This window comes from Mauremys mutica, chromosome 10 (genome assembly GCF_020497125.1).
Source record: "Mauremys mutica isolate MM-2020 ecotype Southern chromosome 10, ASM2049712v1, whole genome shotgun sequence".
NCBI lineage: Eukaryota > Metazoa > Chordata > Testudines > Geoemydidae > Mauremys > Mauremys mutica.
In genome coordinates, this window is record NC_059081.1 from 37,370,554 (window position 1) to 37,398,322 (window position 27,769).

Consider the following 27,769-nt stretch of genomic DNA (forward strand, 5'->3'; position numbering starts at 1 on the left):
GTGCTCTCAATACAAAAAAAGGATTTCTATCAAGGCAGTAGGGGACAAAAACCTCTGTTGGTGTAAATCAGCATAGCTCCATTGAAGTCAGTGGAGCATGGCCAATATACACCAGCAGAGGATTGGGGTATATTCTGCATTACTAGCTGCTGGATTCCAAAAAGTATTGTGCATTTGGACCTGTGTGTGCACATGCACCCCAACCACACACAGCAACTAAATCTGAAATGAGAATATACACAACACACACTTATTGTATCTATGTGAAAGGAAAACTTCAGTACCAAATGTCATCTTAATAACATTCATGCAAACTCTTTTAACAATTAGAATATAGTCATTCTATGTATGTCAAACTATAACCTTTTTATTTTCCAGTTATTTTAATACAGTCATAAAGAGGAGGCTATAGGTTCATTTCTGAAAATGCCTTTACATAAATCCTAGAATTAAAGAAATTCAGAATTTTAATCTATTGAAACTAAGCAGAAAAGCTTTCCTTCAAAGAAAAAAGGGTTCAACTCTCCTGCAGACATGAAGTTCAAAGGAATGACACTGTAAATGCCTCCTAGCAACATTCAAGATATTCATAATCCTCATCCTCTATAACTTCACTTAGCTCTTTTAACTGAAAAATTCTACAAATGCAAATAGTCTGTTAAAAAAAGAAAAAGAAATTAGTTTCCTAACAAATCTATTTATTGTTCATTTTCTCCAAATATGAATTTGAACTAATAATAGGGAGAACAACCTCTTGGTTTTCAGACAAGTCATAAATGAACCATTTAACCGGTAAGAGATCAACTTCCAAAACAATCCAACTTGTAAATAAGGTTCATGTGTTTGAATAAAATGTTATGCTACCTGGATATTATTTATCACTGATTCCAATAATACTGAAAAATTAAGATATTTTTATAAATGTAGGTCATGCTTAATCAGCAACACCAATACTAAATGTGAAAAAAGCTTTCTAACAATTAAAAATAAATCATATATTATGCATGTGTTCATATTCTTTTCTTCATTTTGATCTAACTACACTTCTATATTCATTTTAAAAGTGTCATGATGAATTTTTCTTTAAAAATCCACTGCTTGTTTCTACCAATGAACTAAAAAAAACAACCCAGCAAATCTGTATCATCCTCATCCTTTAAGAGAGCAGAAATAAAAAATAATCTTTATTAATGTGGGATTAATGTAATAGGTAGATGACCTAAAAGGTAAAGTTTCCCATTACTTCTAAAGTATACATCCCTTAACCATATAGGACATGAGCCTGCATCCATCGAAGGAAGTTCCCGCTATTCTTCAACAAAAAGACGATAAAACCATAGAGAACCTGTCATGAATCTATCTTTACAAATTCTTTCTTTATTATAAATGTTTATTAAAAGTACTTATAAAGTTGTCCAGTATAAAATTAGTTGTAGTCTTATTTTACAAATTTATTTTGTGATTAACTTTAGAGAGTCCGAATTTTCGGTAATAACTACTAGCCTTTACAAAATGTCAATGGTTTCAGATACACTATATGGAAAGAACATATTGGATAATATTAACCAGTTGCTTTCACATTTGGTATCTTAATCCATATAAATCAGCTGTGATTGTATTAGCTGGATAAGTGAAGCACACACTGTGGATCTCTAGTGAAGCACACTCTGCTGAGCTCTACTATTGCTGTTCAAAATCTCTTTGTTGTGAAACACATTAAATATGCAAATATCTATTCTAATTGACCAAATTACACGAGGAGGAGGAAGAACAAGCAAACTGGAAGAAAGTAAAAGGCAGCCTCAACTACTCACAAAAAGAAGCATCCCAAGCATTTTCATAAGAATGAAACTGGCTAATAGCCCCAAGGCTGCTACAGAATAACAATTGGGCAATGGGGGACCAAGTGTGAAAACCTCCCCGAATTGGAAGTATTTACAACTGTATAGCATGTGGGAAACAAGGACAAAACCCATGCTCAGATAACTCTGACATGTCATGTATAGTATACACCATTGGAAAATTCTGATGAATGCAGTTTCAAGCTACAAAACCATCCTCTCAGCAAGCCACTTTTAGTTGAATGGTTTCAAGGTACTTTTAATAAACTTCCTATCCAATCAGCTGCTTGCTCTCAAAATTAAATCTCATGCCACTGCCAGATTTAATTAAATTGGATGCAATTAAGTTATCTATCCTAAGAAGTGATAAGTCCTGGCAGCTCCAGGTATCAGCCCGAAATGACGCTTTCCTAATGCACTAGGCAAGACTGAATCTTAAATAACTCACTTTTTAAAATCCATTATATATTTCATTGCTATATTTAAGAAGACACATAACATATACTAATTTAGAAAAAAAAATGCCTGTATTGACCCAACTTTATTGGGGAATATTCTAATAAATTCTTACATGCAAAAAAAAATAATTTTAGGTGTTAGTTAAATGCAAGTTGTAAATTCACATAGCAAAAGATACTTCTCTCCACACAGCACATCCACATATCTATGGTCAAATCCTGCTTGCCTTTACCACACAAGTAGCACCACTGTAACTAATGGAACTGCCCAGGCAAGTAAGGCGAGTTGGGTTTGGCCCCTATGTTCTGTCGTCTAGAAAATTGTTTGTTCCCTAATTTAGACACTGCTCATGCTTGCCTCGGTGGCCCATTTTGTTAGCTAATTCCATTCATTTATTATCCTTTCTATAAAATCTTTGTGCAACACTTGTTTTTAATATGGGGAGTCTAACCCTACTGCCACTGAAGTAAATGGCAAAACTCCCACTGATTTCAGCAGGAGCAGAAGCAGGCCATAAGGATTTCAATTACGCTGTCTTTGCCTCAAGCATTTACCCATGTAAAATCCTTGGATCCTGCCCTGCTGCCCTTTCTCACGAAGCCCAATGCAACTATTCACAAAAATAAGGGATGCAGGATTGGATCCCCTTCTCTGCCCAGTTTTTAATCGTTCCACTCATCTTTTGAAAGAAACACACCCATTGCTGCAGACAGTCTATATGCAGACAAAAGCAAACATTGGCTTCAATGGGAGTATGGCCCAGGTAAGGACTGAAGGCTGGAATGGGCAAAAGCACATTTTACCAGTAGGAGCTCCGTCTACACTGGGAGGGTGTGCTGGTGTAAATATAGAGTATAGCTGCTATAGCTACACTGGGGAACATAGCTTTACTGGCTAACCTTTCCTGGTGTAGACCTGGCCTCAACTTTAATTTTCTTCTCCTGCGGTCTCAAATCCGGGCTCCAGCGCAAGCCCAACAGCACTGCAGTCCATGCCTCACAAACCACGTCAGCTGACCTGGACCAGTCGCAGCCGTGCCATCGGTGTTTTATTGCAGTGTAGACATACTCTTACTTAACTCTTTATGCACAATGACCAGTCCTATGATAGTCAATGTGACTATTCCCAGTGAATAAATTAAGCATTTGCATAAGTCTTTTGAGGATCAGGGCCTATAGTGTGGTGGTAACCAGGCTGATTTTTCTATCGGACTAGGCAATAGGTGCATTTAAACAGAAACAAAAAGATGAAGTGTCAGGGGCAAAACAGATATGTGACTGTTACCATTAATAGGTATAATACTTAGCTGTCATAAGTCATCCGTTTTCAAATTTTGCTTTTGTCACTGTTTACTTCAGGGTGTTTAATTATTTGTAAATTATCAAAGTGCCTGTTTCTTTCCCAAAGAGATGTCCAATTTCCTAAAGCACTTCGGGCATTAAAGTTTTGATGTATTTGCCACACCCAAACTAGGTCAGAAGGGTCACAGCAATTTTTTATTTCCACTATTAGGCAGCCATTTCTATATACTCGACTGCATTCAGTCACAGGACAAATCCCACAGCAGGAGATAACTCCCTAGCAAGCGCTCAGGGATTTTGGCCCCAAGGCTGTCCTCCTCACACAGGCAAAACTCACACTGGAGAAATGGGCTTTTTGCCTGAGTAAGGAAGACAGAATAGGTCCCTCAACGCGTATCTGAGATTCAATTCAGATTTCCTGGTGTTCTGCCAGTTCACATTTGTCAACACCCAGATTAATTACTACAGTGAATACCTTTCAAGTAGCCACAGAGGTAATGAAAAGAATATTAGTGCTTCAGTGCATTTACACAATATTAGGAGCTAAACTGGTTTTAAATGGTGAAGTGGGCCAGGTTTTTAAAGGGCGCCCTGGGGCTGGTTTGAAAAGAGAGAGGAAGGGCAGAATTTGAAAAACTAATAAAGAAAGCTCCTACAATCACATACAAGATGCCAGAAGCACGTCTGCTAATTTCAGACCAGTATGTACCCTATTCACTACAAGTGCAATAGTTTAAAAGCCTATTATACCTCATAAAAGTAAAAAATAATGCATGAATAGCCTTTTCATACGGCAAAAATGCCAATATAAGTTACAGTAGCATTCTTGTCCTGGTTTTAAATCTTCCATCTTGTTTATTGTATCATAAATTGGGCCCAATCCTGCAATCTTTGCTCAAAAGTAAACACATGAGCAGCTTCCTTGTAGTCAAGTGCTATGTTTACATGAGAGAATTTTAGCAAAGTATTCCCACTAGTGCTAACACTGGTTCCTTATAGTTCTGATGGAAGCCCTACTGTAAGCAAGGCTCTGGGGGCTTACATGTTAGTTAAGCTTACTGAAGAGTAGGTTCAGCTGACACAGCATTAGTCATAGTTCCAGTCACAATTAAATTAGAGCTCTCATTGGTGCTGACATGGTGGGAGCACCAACTGGAATTTTTTTTGGTAACCTTTCCTATTTTAGGCATGCCTGAAAGGATTGTTCACATGAGTATAAGGCCCGATTCTGCAGCCCTTACTTCCCCAAACTAAAAGAGAATCACAATATTATATTCAGGGGTTCTCAAACTGGGGGTTGGGACCCCTCAGGAAGTCACGAGGTTATTACATGGGGGGGGGTCACGAGCTGCCAACCTCCACCTCAAACCCCGCTTTGCCTCCAGCATTTATAAAGGTGTTAAATATACAAAAAAGTGTTTTTAATTTATAAAGGGGGTCGCACTCAAGGGTGAAAGGGGTCACCAGTACAAAAGTTTGAGAACCACTGGTATATTTCCTTGATCAGTAAATGTGTATCAAGGTTTTTTGAAGATGAAAATCACTCCATAAGTGCTAGACATTATTATTATTATTTTGATTCCTGCAACATCTGTATATGATACAAATTGGTTTGTTCTAACCATGCTGAAAACCACAATCAAGGCCCCAAATCCTGCAATCTTGTAATATACAAGCAGACCCCCGTACCCAAATAGCATCTGGGGCTCCAGGCTGGAACTGGGGTGCATCTGTGTGGAACAAGGCCTATCCAAATATGAAAAAAAAATGAGTCAGAACATCAACTGGCTAAACCCATTTACACCAGCTGAGGATCTGACCCCCTTCATCTTAAATAGGAGTGCATAACAATGCAATAAATCAAATTCAAACCAACCAGATTATTACTGCAAAAATACAACTGTTCAGAAAACGAAATCAGTCTCAATTAACTCTTACATGTCTTTTTTTTAATCTAGAACAAAACTACTAATAGTGATCCTTAGATCTCAAATCCAGTTTAAGAATTGCAAAACAAAGAAAACATTTAAAAGCTTGATACCAACAGTAAAAGCTTATTGTGGAATCCGCTGAAGGCTATCCATTCCATTCAACATTTCCATGTTTACTCATTAAGCTTCATTTTTTGAAATCATTCCAAAAAAATGTGCTGAGCTGGAGGAGCAAAAGCCAATTAATAAACTGAACATTTCAGTAAGAGAGTGGACTTCAGACCAGATCTCAAAATATGGTAAAGTATTAAAAGAAATTTTTACCACCTACTTTTTAGTGTCTGGTTCTGATACTCCCTTCCCTTACATTAGTGCACTTCAGGAGTAGCTCAGCTGAATCAATAAAATTAAACTAGTTTGAGTGAGAGGAGAATCAAGCTGGGATTGGTTTAAGATATCTCGTAAGACTGAAAAAAGAAAAAAAATCCATGATGTATCATTAGGAAGTTATATCAAGAGATATATTTTAGTTTTAAAAGTATAACATTTCCATCCTTTATTTGCCAGACTTAATGTAAACTATTAACAAGCAGATAATTGACTTATTTGATTGCTATAGCTAGTTAACCACAGTGACACAATCTTACCATTAGCTAGTCTTTATACATGTGTCAACCTATAGATGATTAATTAAGAAAAATCTTCTATGCTTCTCACCAACGAATCTTCTAGAAAGTGTTTCTTTTTCAGCTTCCACTCAGAAGGTTATATTGTGCCATCAGTTTTTAAGCAGAATTTTAAATGAGGAGAAACGGGGGTTCTGCATCTGTAATTCTGAAGAGCTTTAACAGTTTTCCAGTCTGAAACAAGTTTTGTTTTGTCCAATAAAAGTGAACAGTATTGGATAAAATATTATCAAAGATGGAAGATATTGATTAAAAAATGTGTGGGGAATGCTAGGCAAAACTTATTACTGGCAGTCAAACCCTGAAGTTTGTAATCAACTGACTTCAACAGACATTTCCCTGAGTAAAATAATGAAAGACCTATAGATTTGGCCCTAAATAACTAGAAGAAAAAACAAACACTAGTGATCTTTGATCTCCCAATAATCTAACAATGCAAAAGGCGTATACAGGGTAAAGGCTCAGAACAGCGTGATTGATTTCACGTCAATCTAGGAAGCCCAAAAAGAAAAGAATTAAAAGGCTTTAATGAAATTGCATTCTAACTTCCCACAACTTCTCCCTCGCCCTCAATGAATCTTTGCTCATTTCCTGCAAAACACATGGAAAGTAAATCTGGATTAAAGTGGGATTTCATTGCTCAAATTTCCAGTCAGCTCAATATATAAAAGAAGGTTTTGGTTTGCTGTATAGGAAGTGTTGCATACGCTGAACATCTATCTTAGCTCAAATCTCCTTGGATGTCCTGTCCCTGTTTGTCTTGACTCCTGCAGCTTAATTATTTACTGTAATTCTAGCAGTCGGTGAAGAATCTAAGTCTAACCAGGTGTCATCTAATTACTGCTTTCAATTTTTAACTGAAATTTTTTTTTTAATCCTATTCTTCACTTTAGGTGATTACTTAGCAAATTCCTTATATAGTTCACTGCCCAGGATATAGAAAAGAGTAAATAATTAAAGAAAGATCAAGATAAGTGCTAAAAGTAGATTACCCATTTTAAAAAAAACCTTACGAAAACGAATACTGACATTAAGTTCATAGTAATGTCATTTTTATCAATTAAAAGGTAAAAAGATTATAATGTGTTTCATTGATGTGTATTTTTAATTTTCAAGCCATCACAACTCCCGCTTCCCAAATCAGAGGTCCCAATCCTGCTCCCATTGAGGGCAGAGGGTATTCTGCTGTTGATTTCTGTCAGAGCAGCTCAAACCCAGAATTCCTCTTATAAATGTTCACTGACAGAGTACAAGAAAATTATACCAGTGTAGGATTTTGATATACAGTTCAACCCAAACGTCCTCTCCCATATCTGCCTTTACCAGCAGTACAGACTGTAAATTGAACTGTACTCATTTTCTTCTCAAAACACCTACTTGACTTTTTTTTTCCCCTTAAAGCCCAAATCCTCCCTCCCCTGTGTAAAACCTCAGAGTAGGGGGTTTCACCCAGGGGCTCTATGCAAGGGACATAATCTTCTGCTCAGACCTCCTGGGCTTCTACCCATGCACAGAACAGAGATAGTAGATACTGTAGTAGAAGTGCAAGCTTCACCATGTAACCCCAGCAATATGTAGCAGTTTTGGTCTATAAGAACCATCCATGCCCCTTTATATCTTGGCCTCATTTATGAAACTATCAGCAAAAGTGTCAATTCATACCAAATGTGATTGTGATTTCTGAGATGTGACACCTATCCACCAGGATATGGACTGTGTTCACCTATTAATTTTATAGAGGCCACTGTACATCTAGCCCTGGGCTGGATTTAAACTGGCAACCTGGAAGTGAAGAGAGTTCACTTTTGTATCCTAGTATAATCCACTCTGCCATTGTATGCCCCTATTTTACAAGTTAGAAGGCTTTGAAATCACCTCCTCCTTTTGAGAGAATATTCCTGTTGCCCAGAGTTGTTCATTACCATTGTTTGTTAAGGGATTTGCTTTTCTACCATACCTCGTTTAAACACGGGACACATTTTCAGTTGTGCATGCATGAGAAAACTCCAAATATTACTACTTTTTAGATCATTTAGTGCTCAGATTTGCACAAAGAGATTTATAATTGCTCACCTAAATATCCAGTTTGTGGTTTGTACATGCAGGTAGATGGGCCAATTTTAAACTTGCACAAAATGAAGGTTGGCCAAAAAATTGTCAAAGAATGTGAATTCACCAATATACATAAAAGCTACAAACCTCTGTTTATCAGTTATGAGGCCACTATGTAAGCTAACATGACTTTTTCATAATATAGCAGAATTACATTTTTATTTTGAACAAATAAGCTTTAACATTTTAAGGTTTTGCAATCAAGCACTCAAAAGACAGGAATTGTAATATTACAGATGAAGTTTCAACCTTAACTCTGCTGTGAGTACAGACTTAAAATACAGTCTCTCCTAAAACCATTCCATATTATTTGTCAAATAACTCTGAAGTTTATTTTAAACCCTTAAATGAAGTAAATCATGGCGCATGTAGCAAAATTCAACTGTGCAAGTGCAAAATTTCCAAATTTAAATTCTCCTGGATGGAAGCTTGGCCTCACTGAAAATTAACTGGAGTTTTCTCTTTACCTTTAATGGGGCCAAAATTTCTCCCCTTTCCTTTAAAACTACTCTACCAATTTGCTTCAAACTTGGCTTATTCCTTAGATCTCAATGATCTAAGGAATTGTGTTACCACTTGTACAAATTTTGATCAGGTTATGCTGGGAAGGATATAGATTTTTCTCAATATACACATAAAATAGATGATGGGATTTGTTAAAACTTTATAAAAAACTTCACTTCTGGCCATGGAAAAATCTCAGTCCACGAGGACTTTGCTTCAGGAAATTATGAGCTACTGAAAAAGGAGGACTAGACCAAAAGTTGGAAATCAACTTAATTGTAGTGTGCATTCAGGCAGCTGTATGCATTTTGGTATCCAGAGGATTCACAGACCAAACAAATGTGTCCGTGTAAGGTGAAAGGCTATCACCAGAAATGCTCACCTCTCCAGCATTATGAAGGTTTAGACCAATATCATGATATTACTTATTAACTATGGAAATGGAGAGCACAGTTCTGCAATCATTGCTCACATAAGTCCCGCTGACTTGGACTGGAAAAGAGGATCTGGCCAACATATACAAAAAAAAGTCTCATCATTTAATGCAACGCAGGGAAGAGTACTGAGGAAATGTAAAGATACAGACAAGACCAGATTCAAAGCCCTGATTTAAATGTTGCTGTAAATTACACGTTGGGTACTGAAGTCAATGGGAATTTTGCAGAAAACAAGTATGAGTGATAATGTTTTATAACTTGCAGTAGTTTGATATTGAGATGGTGGAAAAATGAATGCAACTTACACATTGAGGAGACCAAAGTGGTGTAACAGGAAAAGAAGTTAACAGGAGCATATCAGATAAAGTGGGAGCTCCACTACCTTATGCTTTTCCTGCTAACTCCTTGTCATACTCCTCTTTACAATGTATTTTACCTCATTTTGCCTATCAACTGAATGCCAAATATATGTTAGTTACTTACTACTTATATATATTAATTTTCTGACAGATGTATGTCATCTCTTCTGAATTTGAACCAAAATAAGGCACTCCAGAAAAAAACAGTCATGTAGGAAGCTTAACTGATTTGTGATTAATTGAACATAGGTTACAAAAATGTTATTTAATAAAACTGGGTTTGTGTGAGTTGAAGGTTAAATTTGAGTGTCCAAGAAGGGAAAATAGATTTCTTATTCATGGATAACCACTATAAAACAAGAACACAGACAGAAAACATTGCCTATGGAAGTGAACTATTAAGAGCAGCAAGGTTTGAAACACCTACACTCCCAGGAACTAGGGGTCATATCATAGCAGACTAGAATCAATCCTTCCAGGAGTCCCATAATAAATACCAGATAAATGGGGTATTGTGTGAGTACACAAATCCTTAAAGACTGCCACGTTCTTTTGTAAATTCAGACATTTGCCTTGATAATCTTAATCCAAATTTGCCCTTCACACACTGCTGTGCACCACAATGTCCACCCAAGCTGTGGCTGCATTTCAGCAGTGCTGTACAGGTGGATATCTGATGTGCTTTGGGATTCTTCAAAATGAAATGCTATTGTAATATAAAATACTGCTTCTATAATTCCCTATAAAATGCTACTTTAGGATACCACAGTGAGAGAACTTAAATTAGACAGAGTATGGACCCCATCTTGTAATCTTTACCCATGACAGTAATCCTAAATACAGTTGAACCCTGTTATGTCGCCGGCCTAGGGGTTTGCCAAAAAGCGTCGAGATAACCGATGATCGAGATAAACCCCTATCCACCCCCCACCCCTGAACTCCCCTGCCCTCTCTCCAACACCCCCTCCCTGCCCCCTTACCGCGGTGCCTGCACGTGGCTGGATCCGGCGAAGCGGGACGGGGAAGCGGGGCCGGGCGGCCGTGGACGGGGACCCGGAGCCGGGCAGCCAAAGAAGCGGGACCTGGTAAGCGGGCCGGGCGGCAGGCGAAGCAGGACCGGGTAAGCGGGGCCGGGCGGCAGGCGAAGCGGGGACCGGGTAAGCGGGGCCGGGCGGGCGGGCGGCAGGCGAAGCGGGGACCGGGTAAGCGGGGGCCGGGCGGGCGGGCGGCAGGCGAAGCGGGGGACCGGTAAGCGGGGCCGGGCGGGGGGCGGGCGGGGACCGGAAGCGGGGCCGGGCGGGGCGGGCGGGCGGGGACCGGGGAAGCGGGGCCGGGCGGGCGGGCGGCGAAGCGGGGACCGGCGAAGCGGGGCCAGGCGGACGGGCGGGCGGCGAAGCGGGAACCGGGGAAGCAGGGCCGGGCGGGCGGGTACGCGGGGAACCGCGGGGCTGGGGATGCGGGGCTGGGAAGCCGGGGAGCGGGCGGCCAGGGACGCGGGGAGCCGGGCGTCTGGGGAACAGCGCGGCTAGGGAGCCGGGGAGCGGGCGGCTGGGGACATGGTGGGTCGGGGACGCGGGGAGCCGGGCGGCTGGGGAACCGCGCGGCTGGGGAGCCGGGGCTAGGGCAGGAGTCGCGTGGCCGGGGAGGGATGCGGCAGGAGCCAGGCAGGGCCGCCGCCGGAGTTACAGTCGAACCCATTTATCTCGACCTCGGTTAGTGGCAAATTCGGCGCTCTTCTGTGCTCGAGATATTAGGGTTCGGCGAGATTAAAGAATCGACATAACCGATGAGAAACCGATAAGACAAAGAGGGAGTTTGGCGGTTCCACTTCTAAAACGTCGACTTAATAGGATTGGCAAGTTAACCGAGGTCGAGATAAATGGGTTCGACTGTAATAAAGACCACTGGCATGAGTAACAGGTTGCAGGTTCAGTTCCTATGCAACTTTGAGGAGTCATTTTTTCTCTCAGTTTATCCAGTAGCATGTTTAACAAACATTCAGGAGTCTGATCTGTCAAGGGAGAAGGCACAACACTGCTTAATATAGGCATAAGCACTCAGATCAAACTGAGTCGTCTTAGGCTTCTGGAAACATCCAGTTTCCACTCAGTACTCCCAAATTCAAATTGCCAGTATTCAAAAATCATGAGTCATGCTTCAAAATATCATGAGACTGGATTAAAAATCATGAAATATTTTTTTAATTAAAAATTGAGGGGGGTTTTGAGTGGGGGGCTTCTGATTATTGAGACGATAGTGTATGTTTGGATCAAGTTTTCAAATTTCTCTCTGCAACCACAAGGTCTACAATCACTTTCTTTTTTTAAACGAAAACTGAAATCCTCACATAATCACAGGATTCCAAGAACTAGAGTTTTAAATAAAATACCAAATATTGTGAGACTTGGAATAAGAATCCCAAGAGCTGACAATACTACTATTAAGAGGTTTAACACAGGTATTACCATAGACTCCATTACTAAGGTTACGTCCAGACTACCCGCCGTATCGGCGGGTAGCGATTGATTTTTAGGGGATCGATAAATCGCGTCTCATCTAGACGTGATATATCGATCCCCGAACACGCTCCCGTCAACTCCGGAACTCCACCAGAGCGAGCGCTGGTAGCGGAGTGGACACGGGGAGCCACAGACATCGATCCCGCGCGGTGAGGACGGGAGGTAAGTCGGAATAAGATACTTCGACTTCAGCTACGGTATTCCCGTAGCGGAAGTTGCGTATCTTACATCAACACCCCCCCTCCAGTGTAGACCAGGCCTAACATTACATCATCTCATTAGCATAGTTATTCTGATAATTCTTACACAGCAAAATTCTTAACACCTGCCCTGCTTTTGGGTGCCAATTCAAGATTTTCCCCTCACTTTACCAAATAATTGGTAAATTCTCACATTCAAATCTACTATATATGTGTCCTAATTTTTTTAAGGTGGCTGTAGAGCAAGGAAATAAGTATTTAAGTCAGCACTGCAGCTTCAGTTCTATGCAGTGTAAATAAGAGTGCAAAGGAATTAGCTCTCTACCCAGTGTGACCTCTTTTGCTGGAGCTTTTGCAATGCTCCTGCTGTACATTAGCTATCTCCTAACTACTTCCTTGCTCAGAAAAGGGACCTGTTAGCAGCAGTTGCTGTATAATTACTTACTTGATTCCCTCTAAGAAGCTTACACTAAGAGTTGAGCAAAGAAAGCAGATTAACAATTTGAATACATCCACCTAACGCACACACATAAAACAGTGGGGCTACCGGCCAATAGATGTGGCCCAGGAAATTCACTTCATCTCATCCTGCTGGACCAATAAGGGGTTTCATTTGAATTGTGGGGGCAATTACATTGTGTGGGAGAGGGAAGGGGCGAGACAGGAAGAGATGGGCTGCAGTTACAGGGTGGGAGTGAGTGAGTGGAGATAGGGCTCCTCCATCCCCAGCAGCCAGATTAGTACCAGAGTAGGCGGAGGCGCAGCCTATCGTGCTCAGCCTGCTCTGCCAGTCACATGCTCCCCAATGTAACCTAGCAACAGCAAAGCCCAGAGAAAAAGTTCTCTCTCTCCCAACTTCAAATCTGTGTCTGGGACTGAGGGAAGCTTATTGTGCTCCAGACTAAGCATCTGTTTCTTTATTAGACTCTTTTTATAACATACCGCATCTATTACACAAACAACAGACATGTAGACGTTGCACATGCACAATCCGTGCAAATAAAACTAGCAAAGCCTGTGTCTGCCTAACGGGACGCATCTCGAGGTGCAAAACCAGCTCTTAGAAACTGGGGGCCTGCTCACTCCGCCTGCTCACTTTGGGCTTCCAAACCACCTGCACTGGGTGCGCTGAGGGGGGCCGGCAACACGGCCATAGGCCGATCTTTATAGATGTTCTCCGGGGCCGATAAGCAAGCGCCAGGGTACGGCGATTGTCTTCCCCTCCTTTATGCACGGAGCCCTGGCCGGCCTCCGTGCAAGGAGCGCGCCCCCCAGTTGAAGGCTTCTCTCTCCAGTGCATCTCCAGAAAAGGAAAGCCCTGCGTGATTTGCACCGCCTGAACGGCCCTTCCCAACGTAACCCCAGCTCAGCGACTGCTCCCCCCGAGGACTCAGACCCCTTCACTGGGTAAAGAACCGCCCTGGGGAAGCAAAAGACGAAACCAGCCCGAGGAGGAGCTGTCACAGACAACGCTGGGCTCGCTTCGTACAGCCCCCGGGCTCGCTCTACTTTCCACTACAGGATAAACAACTTCTGGGGAGAGTCACCTGCCGCTGCTCCCGCCTGCGGGGACTCAGCTCCCTTACAGACCAGCAGCCGCCTTCCCCCTGGCGAGCCCGAGGGGCGCGGGAGAGCCCCGAGCCCCACGCAGACGAGGCTGCCGTAGGGGGCTTACCTTGGCCACTAGCCTGCATGATGCATGCAGTGAATAAGATGAGCACTTTGCAAGAAGCTGCTGCTCCTCCGTCCATCCTGTGGCGAGATCCCATCTGGGCTGGGATGCTCCAGCCCCCTAGGAAGCTGGCTGCTGGGCTCAGGAAGGCTGCTCGGCCCTGCAACAGCCCAAGCCGCCTGGTGTCTTTTTCTATCCCGCTAGTTGCAGACGAACCTCCCACCCTCCAGACATTGCATAAAGCTCTTTATACCCAGCAGCCCCGGAACTAGCATGAGGGAATCAGGCATCGCTCCAGGCCCTGCAGCCCCTCCTTCCGCGCGCACTTTGCCGGGTAGGAGGGATGCTTTCACACCAGTGCACTCCAATGACTTGTAAAGCAGCACCAGTGTGAGGTAACAATACATTTCGGGCACATCCGGGGTGATTTCAAATAGCGAACAGCATTTGATGCTCCTCAGAAGCCAGTGTCCCAACCGACTGACAATATGTCCGACGCCAAGAAAGGGAGTTTAACGAAGGAGCCTTATAAAGGCTTTAGAACAAGTCATTAAAATAAGACATGGGTGTAAAGTTTAAAACTCTGATTTCGTTGATTAGTCCATAAAAAGACGCGATCAATCACCCCTAAAACGCTGTTGAGATCTTGACAGTCCCAGAATGAATCCCATGTCTCCACCCCAGCCTTTCGTGAATTTCCCAGGCGAGAAAGTCTGTCTCACAAAACGCTTGGGCCCAGTGTGAAGCTATTGCCAAGGGAAACTTTAATATCCCTGCTCCTAAATTTGTCAACAGAGGGTACTATGATGATCCTGGCTTCGGTAAGGGGATCTTTGTGTCACAGGCACAATAAATCCCGGGTAAAATATCCATCCAGGGTTCAGATATTGTTGCCATTTCAGGAATGAGAGACAAGACTAGATGAGTCGAAAGGGGAACGACGGGATATGTTTGCATTTTTCCGAGATTACCCTCCAATCTAATCTGGTTGAGGTATTTTCGGAGCCCGTCAGAAGATTGTGATGGGAAGGCAGTACCGGGAGTATCACATAGAAATGATGTTAACTAGCAGTATGTATAATTCTGTTAAAACTGCCGAGAGCTCGTGTAGCTTAACGTGACTCACAGTGGCACTGTCGTTCTTTTAGAGAGGAAATTTATCACGATAAAGCGTTAGGTGGTGAACTTCACCACCGCCCCTCCCCTCTCAATCGCTCCTGTATGAAATACAACATACTCGTGCATTTCAGGAACAAGGGATTATTGTATAAATCATGGTATCAGAGAGAGAGGGAGAGATGCATTTCTCTCGCAACATGATTGGTCCTATTCATTTTAATTACCCCGTCGATACAAACTCCTTATATTGTTTGCATAAAGTTTACCGTTTATATTAAACGGCAGGGCTTGTTTGTAGAGTCTGATAGGCATTTCTGAAACATTACTTAACTTTTCTTGGGCCTGTCACAGACTTTAATTTCCAAAGTGCCTGTAATTTATACACCGCTGTTTTGTTGTTGATTAGGAGATACGGATTTTTCTCTGCGTTGATCGCTTAGGACACTAATCCCACAAACGTTTCCGTAAGGATTTTCTAATATCTATCATGCTAGAGGAGGAAAGGGAGGGGGGAATAAGAAAGATAAGATGTGGAGTGTAGGCTTTGCAGGGTTGTGATTTATGCAGGTTCAGGGCTGATTGGTGTAGTGGTACGACACAGCACCGGGGTCAAGCCACAAGAAACACTGGGGCAGATCAGAATATTCAATGAGTTTCCTGGCACCTCTGAATCAGAGAGAGAGGATAAGATCTCTCCATCACAAGATCCAGACCTGCTGGGGGGGGGGGGGGGAGACTGCCCTCTTCAAATCTCTCTCCTCCTTCCCTCCCTCCCTGTCTCCTTTCACTGTAGGAGAACAGTGCTTGAAACATTCCTTTCTGCACCGAAGGACTTCTCCTATTGTTGTTTTCTTTGTGTGAAAGTGTTGCCAACTTACTGGAATTCTTGTCGTAGTTTCACAGCAAGTGTCTCAGGCTGACCAAACGGAACCAGCTGCGTTTGTGTATGGGGCCGCGCTGCTTTAATCCCACAACAACGCCAAGGGGAGGGTAGGACGGGATCCACACACAGGGGGACAGCCGATCCTTTCTATAGAAATGGGTGTCTGAAAGCAAACACACAGATTGGCTACATTTAATTAGAACGGAAGAGCCTGACCAATTCACGCCCAAGCACGTACTGCTGCAAGCCCGGCGCTACTACAGGAACTGAAAGCAAGACAGGGTTATGGATAAATAACGTAGCCACCCCCTGGAACCCCAGCCCGTTAGCGAATAATACGACGCGCGTTGTTCTGCCTGGAGATGTTTGTGTCCATTCGGTACAGAGAGTTTTCAAAAGTATTTTTATCTGGAGTGGATTTAGAGATTAAAATTTTAATTGAGATCAGCACAAAAGCGAGGGGAGTTCCTACTTAATCTCAGAGGCAAACGCATTGTCCACATGTAACCCCCTTGCTGTAGAAAGATCACTGGTTCCCAAATATGAACAGAGTGCGCGAAAAAGAGAAACTCTCCCCCCTGATAGCTAGGATCAGTGGAGTTTGGGTTTGGATACATTTCTGTTCCATTCCACTGTTTAATTTACTTTATTAATTCACAAATATATTCGAAAGGTTTCTTCTTCAGAGGGCAGCCCTTCCACTAATTAAGTAATGCGCATTATCAGCTCGGCTGCTCCTATGGCTGTAGTGCTGTGCGACAGTAAAACACAGTGCTAGGATAACAGCTCATCTTTGGGGAAGCTCCTGGGCCAAGTAGAGCAGCACTGTTTTCTCCATCTGAAGTCCTTTTTCTCCACTGAACCACATCAACTAAACAAAGGACCCGATTCTGCAATCCCTACACCAACAAATTACTTAGATGGGAGTTTGGGTGCGCAAGAAAAACAGGATCGGGCCCAAATGCTTCCAAGCCAGAGTCAGCTACAGGGAACTGGTCGTACAAGAAACGTAACTAAAGAATACAGATTCCGAAACTACATTCAACGATCACTTCTATTAGTGTAGTTCTCCTGCTTAGCTGGCGCTCTCTCTGTATCGTCAAGGGAACTGATGTCAACAACGATTATTTTAGGTTTAAGGAAATTCAATTACTCCACTTGGCAGTTTAGAAGAAATACAGCAAATTCAGTTGTTTACTCCGGTTTTAATGCAAAATCCGCATTGGGAAATGTTTGCGTTCCTTGCTTTCCTGTAAACAAGCACCTAGAAAAGCTGTGAAAGCTTTAATTTACAGGGATTGGACATATCGCTTACTAATTAAAGAAATGCCCTAAGCAGAAAAGTTAAAAATTAAAAGGATTGATTTTTGACCACAGTTCACTTTTCCTGTCCCCTCTCAAAGGAGAACTAACTCTTAATAAACTTGTAGAAATGTCGAGCTTGCTATGTTACTAACTATCGAACCCACCTAACATCGTGCAAAACCAGATGTAGGCACCTTTACAGATTGTGGGCAGAGCCTCTGCTATGACTTAACCATTACAATTTACCCCAGGCAGCCGCGGGTCTGCCCCCTTGTGTACAAACAGAGCTGCAATCACCACTAGCATTTACAGGTTTCAGAGTGGTCGCTGTGTTAGTCTGTATCAGCAAAAAGAACAAGCATCTATTGGGTTTCCAGGAAAGGGGGCGGGCACCTTAGAGACTAACAAATGTATCTGGGCATAAGCTTTCGTGGGCTAAAGCCCACTTCATCAAATGCATGCAGTGGAAAATACAGTAGGAAGATATATAGATATATATTACATACAGAGAACATGAAAAAATGGGTGTTGCCATACCAACTCTAACAAAACTAATAAATACCAGTCAGAAAACACTTCAACCTCCCTGGTCACCTAGAAGTTCCAATTCTTCAACAAAAAAACTTCAAAAACAGACTCCAACAAGAAACTGCAGAACTGGAATTAATTTGCAAACTGGACACCATTAAATTAGGTTTGAATAAGGACGGGGAGTGGATGGGTCATTATGCAAAGTAAAAACTATTTCCCCATGCTAATTTTCTCCTTACTGTTACTCACACCTTCTTGTCACCTGTTTGAAATGGGCCATCCTGATTATCACTACAAAAGTTTTTTTTCTCCTGATAATAGCTCACTTTAACTGATTTGTCTCATTAAAGTTGGTATGGCAACACCCATGTTCGTTCTCTCTCTCTCACACACACACACAAAAACTATATATATATATATATATCTTCCTACTGTATTTTCCACTGCATGTATCTGATGAAGTGGGCTTTAGGCCACCAAAGCTTATGCCCAAATAAATTTGTTAGTCTCTAAGGTGCCACAAGTACCTCTCATTCTTTTCACTAGAATTTAGTAATCCTGCAGCTAGTCTGTCCTCTGAAGAACTTAGATTTTTCCAAAGATAAATTATTTTATAGGCACTATTTCTAATGCCACATCAGCATATGCTCACACCACACCTTTTCCTGTACAGTTTTTTTTGTAAATCATATGCACAGGTATATCTGTCTCTGTCCTCCTCTGAATATGAGGCTGATATAGCAGACAACCTACATGGATCTGAAGTACAAGATGTCCCAGTCTCTCTGTGGGGATAACAGTTCATCACAGAGCATTAAAGCTCTGTGGCTTCCTTCTATTGGCTCTACCATAGTTCTCCAGTTTAAAAAGTCACATTTATTCTAGAGTCTCTACAGCAACCCACCATGTTTTTATGTGATAGAAACTCCACTTACAATGTTATGTTTGGGGCGGGAGGGTTTTGGAGCTATTCATAGTACAATCAATTTCTTCTTAAATTCACTTGAGGCCCACCTCTGTTCCCATTGAAATTACAGGTGATATTACAAAAGACTAGGAATTTTCTCAAATTTGCAGCTGTTCTTCCAGTTTAGTAATAATTTATGTCTTCATGGACAGATTTCTAATGCTTTCCTCCTTTTCCATTCATTACACATGTATCTAATTGTAAAGGGCTCTGGATTTTGGTGGTGGTGGTTTAAGATGCAAATAATAATGCTACTAGCAGCTAAAGTATTTCCCCACTGTCTGTACTCTTGGCTCTTTCATTCATAACCCTCGTTCAACCCATAATTTTATCATAATACAGTATACATTTAAATCAGTTGCAAACAACAGAGTGTGATGCATGCAAAAAATATCATATTGGTAACAAACTCGCTCAAGTGACATTAGCAGAGACAGGAGAGCAAAATAAATCTCCACTTACACTTTGTGCTTGTCCCACAATGGAGGAAAACACCATAGTTTAACAATAATCACATCTACCATACTTGGAATTGTAACTGTTCCATGGGTAGAAGTATATAAATATGCAACAAGGGAAATGTAAAATTGGTAGTTTGAACCCAGGCCATTAAGCAAGCACAACCCTAATATATTTACTATCAGTTTCTCCTTCTTAGAAATGGAATTTCCTCCTAATCTCATCTTTTCTCACTGTCCTGTGCCATTCAGACATCCTGGTCTGACCTTGATTAAAAGCAATAGGTAGAATTTGTACTATGGAAAGGAATCAACAGTAAAAAAGTGTTTCCAATTAATTTATTTTTAAAATAGCATAACTGTCGTAATACAGATAGGATGGGTTAGGGTAATGCTGAGTTACCTTAAACACTACTTTTAAAAAAATGGAAATTTTACTTATTGAGAAAAACTGGAGCCATTTTCTTCCTGTGAAATTTGTACAAAGATCTTCCTGAAACAAACCATGACAGTAATGCAAAAATTGCAACATACAAAATCTAAAGGTGTTTTTTCCTCCCACTATATATATTTGCTTGAGTTGTATGTGCCTGCAGTGAAAAACAAATAAGGACAAATAAGCATTAATTATTAATTATTATTATTATTATTCCTAACAGTTCTTATTTGGACTGAATTTTGATATGTATTTTCAGAGTTATATGATTTACTGCAATGTCCTGTAGTGGAGGGAGCTACAGCATTTGGTGGCATGTGATTTGCTTTTCACTGAAGTGAAGGACATTGCCTAAGGACTGGCTACAGGATCAGGTGATGAAGAGAGAGACAGAACTCTCAGTGAAATCAGTGAGAGTTTTGCCTGCCTAAGGACTGCAGGAGCTAGGATCTGAACATCAGCAATATAACAGTGTCAATCATTAGTTTTAAGCGTCTCATACCTGTACACCCTCTTAAAACAAAACATCTGAAATTTCTAACTTCTTACATTTAACTTAAAGACCGCGCTTGCTCCTCCTAAAGTCAATGGGAGTTTTGCTATTGCCTTCAAATAGGTGCCATTCTATACTATTGTTTCAAGTGAGACGGGGTGGGTGAGGTAATATCTTTTTTTTTGGACCAACTTCAGAAGAACAACTCTGTGTATGTGTAAGCTCAAAAGCGTCTCTCTTTCAACAACAGAAGTTGGTCTAATAAAAATATACTACCTCACCCACCCTGTCTCTCAAAAATCCTGGGCCCAACCAGGGGCGGCTCTAAGAATCCCGCCGCCCCAAGCAGGGCGGCGCGCCACGGGGCGCGCTCTGGCGGTGCCGGTCCCGCGGCTCCGGGGGACCTCTGGCAGACGTGCCTGCGGAGGTTCCTCTGATCCCGCGGCTCCAGTGGAGCTTCCACAGGCACGTCTGTGGGAGGTCCACCTGAGCCGCGGGACCAGCGAACCCTCCACAGTCATGCCTGCGGAAGGTCCGCCGGAGCCGGCTGCCGCCCTGCCGGCAAAATGCCGCCCCAAGCGCGCGCTTGGCGCGCTGGGGTCTGGAGCCGGCCCTGGGCCCAACATGGCTACAACAACACTGTAAACAACTATTACTGGTGGCAGACCATGGCTTAAAAAATTGATTTAGAGGCAGCTTTTCAAATGCATTATGATAGTCTTTAATTACATGATTACATACTATTTTTTCCTAGATTAAGAAAACTGAAATGATGATATTCCTATTATGTGGCATCATATTGATACCCACATGGGTCATTGGCAAGTTTGGAACCTTTAGATCCACTGCACAGACTTCTGCCATGCGAACTCATGGAGTAACTAATAGCAATAGTAAGTTGTCATCCTCTGTGTGGACCAGCACCAGAGGGCAATGAGAAATATTAGTGGATACTTTGCCAGTAGGTTGCCCAGATATTTGATGACAGCAGAGAAATGGGGAGACTCAGGAATCCTGGTTTCCATTCCAGGCTGTGGAGAGATGTGCTCTAGTGGAACAAACTCTACCCATTTCCCTCCAAACTATCTTTTCTGCCCCATTTCTTCTAACCTGTCCTGTCCTCTCTCTTCTTCACTCCTAGCTCCTTGTTGTAGTCCTTTTGTCCTCCCATCCCCATCACCTTACCCAGCCAGTTCTAGTCTTTACCTCTGTGCTTGCTGTAGAAATCCCTATCTCCCTCATCATGGGATATACAGAACTCCCAGAGGACTTCCCGGCAAAGGGCCGAGGACCTCGTCCCGCCTTGCCTGTTGATGTAGAACATTGCAGCGGTGTTGTACGTGAGTACTTTGATCACCTTGCCCCGTAGTTGTGAGCTGAACGCCACACAGGCTAAGAATATTGCCCTGAGTTCCCTGACGTTTATGTGAAAGGACAACTCTGAGGCCGACCACATCCCTTGGGTTTGTGAGTTCCCTACATGGGCTCCCCAGCCCAAGTCCAACGCATCGGACACTAGGTCTAGTGACGGGGTCGGGTCCTGGAATGGAATTCCCTGGAGCATATTGACCGGGCTGGACCACCATTGTAGTGTAGCGATCACCGGCGTTGGTACCGAGATGACTTTGTCCAGTTTGTCCTGGGCCTGGGAGAACTCTGAGGCCAGCCAGAGTTGGAGGGGCCTCATCCAAAGCCTGGCATGGCGAACCACATACGTGCACGCCGCCATGTGGCCCAGGAGCTGCAGGCATGCCCTGGCCATGGTGACGGGGAACTTCATGACCGAGGCTATGAGCCCCTTCAGGGTCTGGAACCTGCCCAGGGGAAGGGAGGCTGTGGTCCTGGAGGCATCCAGGAGAGCGCCTGTGAATTCTGTGCGCTGCACCAAGACCAGTGTCGACTTGGCCTCGTTTACTAGGAGGCCTAGGTTGGCACACATAGCCAATAGCAGCTCCACATGGTTCTGTACCTGAGACCGCGAGCTGCCCTTGAGCAACCAGTCGTCGAGGTAGGGAAAGATCTGTACCCCTTGGCATCTGAAGTTAGGCCACCACGACTGCCATAAATTTTGTGAACACCCTGGGCGCGGTGGACAGGCCAAATGGGAGGACCGTAAATTGGTAGTGGTCCTGTCCCACTAGGAAGTGAAGGAAGCATCTGTGCCCTTCAAATATATGGACATGGAGGAATGCATCCTGAAGGTCCAGGGCCGCATAACAATCACCAGGGTCCAGAGAGGGTATGATGCATGGCAGAGAGACCATGCAGAACCAGCATTTTGCCATGAACCGACTGAGGTCTTGCAAATCCAGGATAGGCCCGAGCCCCCCTTTTGCCTTGGGGATCAGGAAGTAACGGAAGTAAAACCCTTTTCCCCGGAACTCCCACAGAACCTCCTCCACGGCTCCCAAGCTGAGGAGCCGACCTACTTCCTGCTCTAGCAGAGGTAAATGCAACGGGTCCCCCCTGCCGTCCAAGGGAGGGGGGTGGGAGGGCAGGGGTGAGACAAATTGTAGCATGTAACCCTGGGAAATGGTGTTGAGGACCCAGCGGTCCGATGCTATTAGGGAACATTCCGCAAGGAACGCAGACAAGCAGTTGCTGAAGGCAAACTTTATTGGTAGGAGGGTCCTCTTGGGGGCCACCCGGGTACCCTCCCACAACCAGTCAAAAACGCCTCTTGCCCTGCTGCTTGCCCCTTGAGGGCCAAGGCTGCGGGGCAGAGTGAGACTGCCTCTGAGGTCGCCTCTTCTGGGTCTTGGACCTCTTGTAGGCGGGCTCATATCTTGGCTGGGGTGCTGGGACAGGGGCCTGCAGCTTAGGCTTTTTCTTGAGCGGGACATAGAGCCCGAGGGTTTGTAGGGTAGTACGCAAGTCCTTCATGCCATGGAGTTTCACGTCTGTTTGTTCCGCAAACAGTTCCTTGCCATCAAAGGGAAGATCCTGCATCCCAGACTGTGCCTCCACGGAGAGCCCAGACAGCAGTAGCCACGATGCTCTGCGCATGGACACCGCCGAGGCCATGGATCGAGCAGCCATGTCAGCTGCATCCAACGCCGCCAGCAGAGCAGCCTTTGTGGCAGTGGCAATCCTCCTCCACCAGAGCCTTAAAATCCTTCCTTTCGTGCTCCAGAAGGGAGGGCTCAAATTTCAGCAGTGCCCCCCCCGACAAGTTAAACTCATAACAACTGAGGAGAGCTTGGTGGTTGGCCCCCCCGGAGCTGGAAGCTGGCTGATGAATAAAGCTTCCTGCCAAACGAGTCCAGTCTTTTAGAGTCTTTATTTTTGGGTGTGGGTCCTGGTTGACCCTGTCTTTCCTCTATGATCCACCACTAGGGAGTTAGGGGCCGGGCGGGTATAGAGATACTCGTGCCTTTTTGTGGGCACGAAATATTTGCACTCTGCCTTTTTCGATATTCGCGCAAGGGAGGCCGGCGTTCACCAGAGGGCATTGGAAATGTTAGCCACCCCTTCGTGCAGCAGGAGGGCCACTCTGCCCGGTACCGAAGACGAGAGTATGTTAAAAAGCGAGTCTGAGGGTCCCTCCATCTCCTCAGCTTGAAGTTGGAGACTTGACGCTACTTGCTTCAGTAGCTCCTGGTGAGCCCTGAAGTCCTCCTGCGGTGTGGAGGGGAGTGGGGCTGCAATCTTATCATCCAGTGCAGGGGAGGGGGCCAGTACAGGGCTCTACACATCGGCCTGTGCCATGGGATCCGCCCCTTGATCGGACTCTTCATGCGGTGCCGAGGATCCATGACCCGCCGATCTATCCCTTGGAGGTTTGGATAGTGTGGCAGAAGGAGCCTCTGATGCCCCTGCTATCGAATGAAGTCCTTTCTGGGCATGTATGGGGGGCCAGGGAGTCCACTGGCACCACTGCCCTGCCATGGGGGCCCTTGCCACTGGCTGTGCTGCGGCACCGGAGGCACCAGCTGGTCAGGTTGGTCGGGATGAGTCACAGGGGGCCACGTGTGGGTTGAGGTCGGGGTTACCAATGACCTATCAATACCCTGGGAGCGGTACGATTGATGGTACCGAGAATGACATCTGCCACGGGACCGGGACTCTGACGATGAGGAACGGTGCCACCTCGAGCTACTACTGCTCGAGACACTGACACCTGTGTCACATCCGTGACGATGCGGAGCTGGCGATCCCCGCCGGGAGTCGTGGGCATGGTGCCTCGAGGCGAGAGAGCTGGAGCGTGAATGGCGATAGCGCTCACGTCAGGAGCAGCTACGGTAGCTCCAACGAGAAGGGGAGCGTCTACGGCACCTGTGCCTGTCCCGCCGATACTCTTTACTCGGCGTGGAGCGGTGCCTGGAACTCCGCTCTGCCAGCACCCGGCCAGACAATCTGGTGGGTGACAAAAGCAGAGGCAGGAGACTGTGTCCTGACAGGATGCTGAGCAGCGAGCGGGCCTGAGAGTGGTCCCCTGACCGGGATCTGCGCTGGGTCAGTGTCAACTGTCGAGAGCTCAGCGGTGGCTTGCCCCTAGAGTGGGGTCCAGGTGCCGGCAGTGCCCTGGATACCTGCAGAGTCATAATGTCTCTGGTCGCCTGTAGGGCCTCTAGCATAGAAGACATCCGGACATCTGGAGAGGCCTGAGTCGACGCAACCGGGCTGTTCCGCTCAACCTCAGTCGGAGCTCTAGAGCCTGGGGGGGAACTGGGGCTGCCCGACGTGGGTCTAGCCTCACCCCCTGCTTTGTCTCGATGCCTCTGAGAAGACAGGGCCTCTCTCTTCTTCTTAGACGGGGAGCGGCGCCAGCCACCGGAAGGTGCCGGGGGATCACTGCGCACCGAAGACAAGGTGCCGGAGCCGCTCAGCGCACCAGGGTTGGGGCCAGTGCCAACTCCATGAGAAGAGCCCAAAGTCTAATGTCTCTTTCTTTTTTAGTTCTAGGTTTAAAGGACCTGCAGATCTTACAGCAGTCACTGATGTGGGATTCACCCAAGCAGCGGAGGCAGTCGGTGTGCGGGTCACTTCTGGCATCGAACGCCGGCAAGACTTGCACAATTTAAACCCTGGGGCGCAGGGCATGCCCTGGCCCAAAAGACTAATTAACTAACTAAGCTGAAAACTTATTGAACTAACTAACCCAGGTACTACTAACAACGAAACGAGTTCTGGGATGAGCTGCAGCGAAGCTGGAGCAAGTAGTTCCAATGCACCTTCACTGGCGGCAAGAAGGAACTGAGGGTGGGCGGAGTGCGCGGCTCCCCTTATAACACACTATAGAGGCGCCACTCCAGGGGTCGCAGCAGTGCTCCCCCCTATGGGTACTGCTAAGGGAAAAACTTCCAGCACCGGTGCACGTGGTGAGCACACACACCTACTGTGGAATACACATGAGCAAGCACTCGAAGAAGAAGGTTTGAGTCATCCCCGAAGTCTGGGAGTGCTGGAGACTATAGTACCGGCTTCTCCGGGACGCACAAGTCCATGTCAGATTCGGAGTCTGATGAGTCATAGCTGGCTTGCCTCTGGACTGTGTGTCATCGGGGCCTCAGGGCCAGTGCAGTGCCATCGTGATCAGGAGAGTGCAGACCTGTCAAAGTTATCAGGTCCCGGGCTTCCTGTGCTTCTTGTTTGGGACAGGAGACTGATCAGTGCCATGATTATTTCTGTGCCATTCTCGGTGCCGGGGAGTGCAGTAATATATGTATATACAGATCTTACATTTGTCCATTTGATGGGACTCCCCCAAGCACTTTAGACAAGCTGAGCGTGGGTCACCCTTGGACACAGGCTTCTGGCAAACCCCACACGGCTTAAACCCCTGGGTCCGAGGCATGCCCCAGGCCCGGGAGAGGGACAGGGAAACAGGGGAGGGAAAACACATCCCAGTACCCCGAGTTCAAATATCTAACTAACTACAAACAACTTTTAAAACTGTCTAACTATTTACAGAAATGCTCTGCTAGAGGATCGCTCGTTGAGAACGAGAGATGAAACGCTCCAACGACTGTCATTGGCGGTAAGAAGGAACTGGAGAGGTGGGGGGGTTGGCAGGGTCCTATATGTGGCGCTATGAAGGCTTGACTCCAAGGGGCTCCAGAGCCGACCTGACAGATGCTACTAGAGGAATAACCTTCCAGCGAACTGTGCATGAGGCACGCACACACCTAATTGGAATTAGGGTGACCAGACAGCAAGTGTGAAAAATCGGGACTGGGGTGGGGGGTAATAGGAGCCTATATAAGAAAAAGGCCCAAAAATCAAGACTGTTCCTATAAAATCGGGACATCTGGTCACCCTAATTGGAATTGATATGAGCAAGCACTCGAAGAAGAACAGATAATTAACAAAGTATTCTCTAGTATTAGTGGGGATTAAAGGGAAGTGCAGTTTATAGAGTATTTCCCAAAACCCCAACCCCCATCCCCTAACATGCTATAAAAACTCTTGTTGAATTTAAGCCCTGGCCTAAGTCCAGGAACACACAAGATCAAAAAGACTATAAGCAGTTTTAAAAGGGACTCGAGAGAGAGAGAGAGAGAGAGAGAGAGTGTGTTAGTTGTTAGGGGGAATAAACCTAAGACACAGGTATTCACTGGGATATCTGAGGAAGCTAGGCCTGCCTAGGCTACTATCTGGGGATGGGTAAGCTATTAGGTAAAACAGACCTGTGTAGATTGTTTGTTGTTTAAAAATTCTTTATCCTCTAATGCTTTGCTCCTACAGTTAAAATAAACAATACTCTGTTTTTTAAAAGATTGCTTTGTCACCAAATACCACTGGTCACAAACTCCTGAAGGGAAGAACTGCAGATAAAAAACCCAGTTGGATCTGCTAGGTAAGCACAGTTGAGACACAAGGTACTGTAGCCCAGAGCCTGGTCTGAGAGTCTTGTGATTCCATCACAGGAGAGGTAAAGGCATGAAGTCTGACACCAGATAGGGTGCATTCAAAAGAAAACAGGAAAGGGGACAGAGGTGCTGCTAGCCCTATAAACAGGATACAGTTTTTTGCTGCATAGGTGTGGGAGTGTGGTAGAGGTATATGAGAGAGCAATTTTATTTTATGGACTGCAGACTTAGGGCTTTCCATTGAGTTAAAGGCAAAATTCACATTGACTTCAATGAGAACTATATCTGGTCCTAATTACAGAACCTTTGTTACTAGTAAAAATAAACAAGGTAGAAAGAACCAGCTTGACACTCACAGAAGAGGCTGTGATCAAAAGGCTGGAAGTTAGAAAAAAAATCTTTTACTTGTAAAATTAAGATATATTCTATGGAAATCAGTGGGGGGAAATAAACAGGAATCTGCAATGTCATTTTTACAGTCACTCTTCAGAATTAGAACTCCCAGTAAGGGGAAAGGCAACACAGGGAAGCTTCTGTTGCTGATAATACTTGTCATTAATAGATTAATGTTTGTTTTGTAAGACATCAAAATCAATACATCATCTTTTTTCCATTGCTACTAGCTGCCGGGAGAAACAACTGCAACAATCTGCTGTTCCACAATTTGAGATTTTTTTTGGTCAAGATAATTTTTTTCAATGACACATTCCTGCAAGGTGGTGAGTATCTACTGCTGAGCAACTG

At 44.5% G+C, this 27,769-nt stretch overlaps 1 protein-coding gene across 1 annotated transcript in view; it reads right to left on the reverse strand.

The window, feature by feature from the left end:
* Positions 1–14,208, reverse strand: part of LRP2 (LDL receptor related protein 2) — a 177,498-nt gene extending 163,290 nt beyond the window's left edge. Inside the window, exon 1 of the mRNA XM_045033029.1 lies at positions 14,025–14,208. Coding sequence (XP_044888964.1) covers positions 14,025–14,118 — 94 coding nt within the window. The 5' untranslated portion in view covers positions 14,119–14,208. The remainder of the gene's footprint in view (positions 1–14,024) is intronic.
* Positions 14,209–27,769: the final 13,561 nt, after the last annotated feature.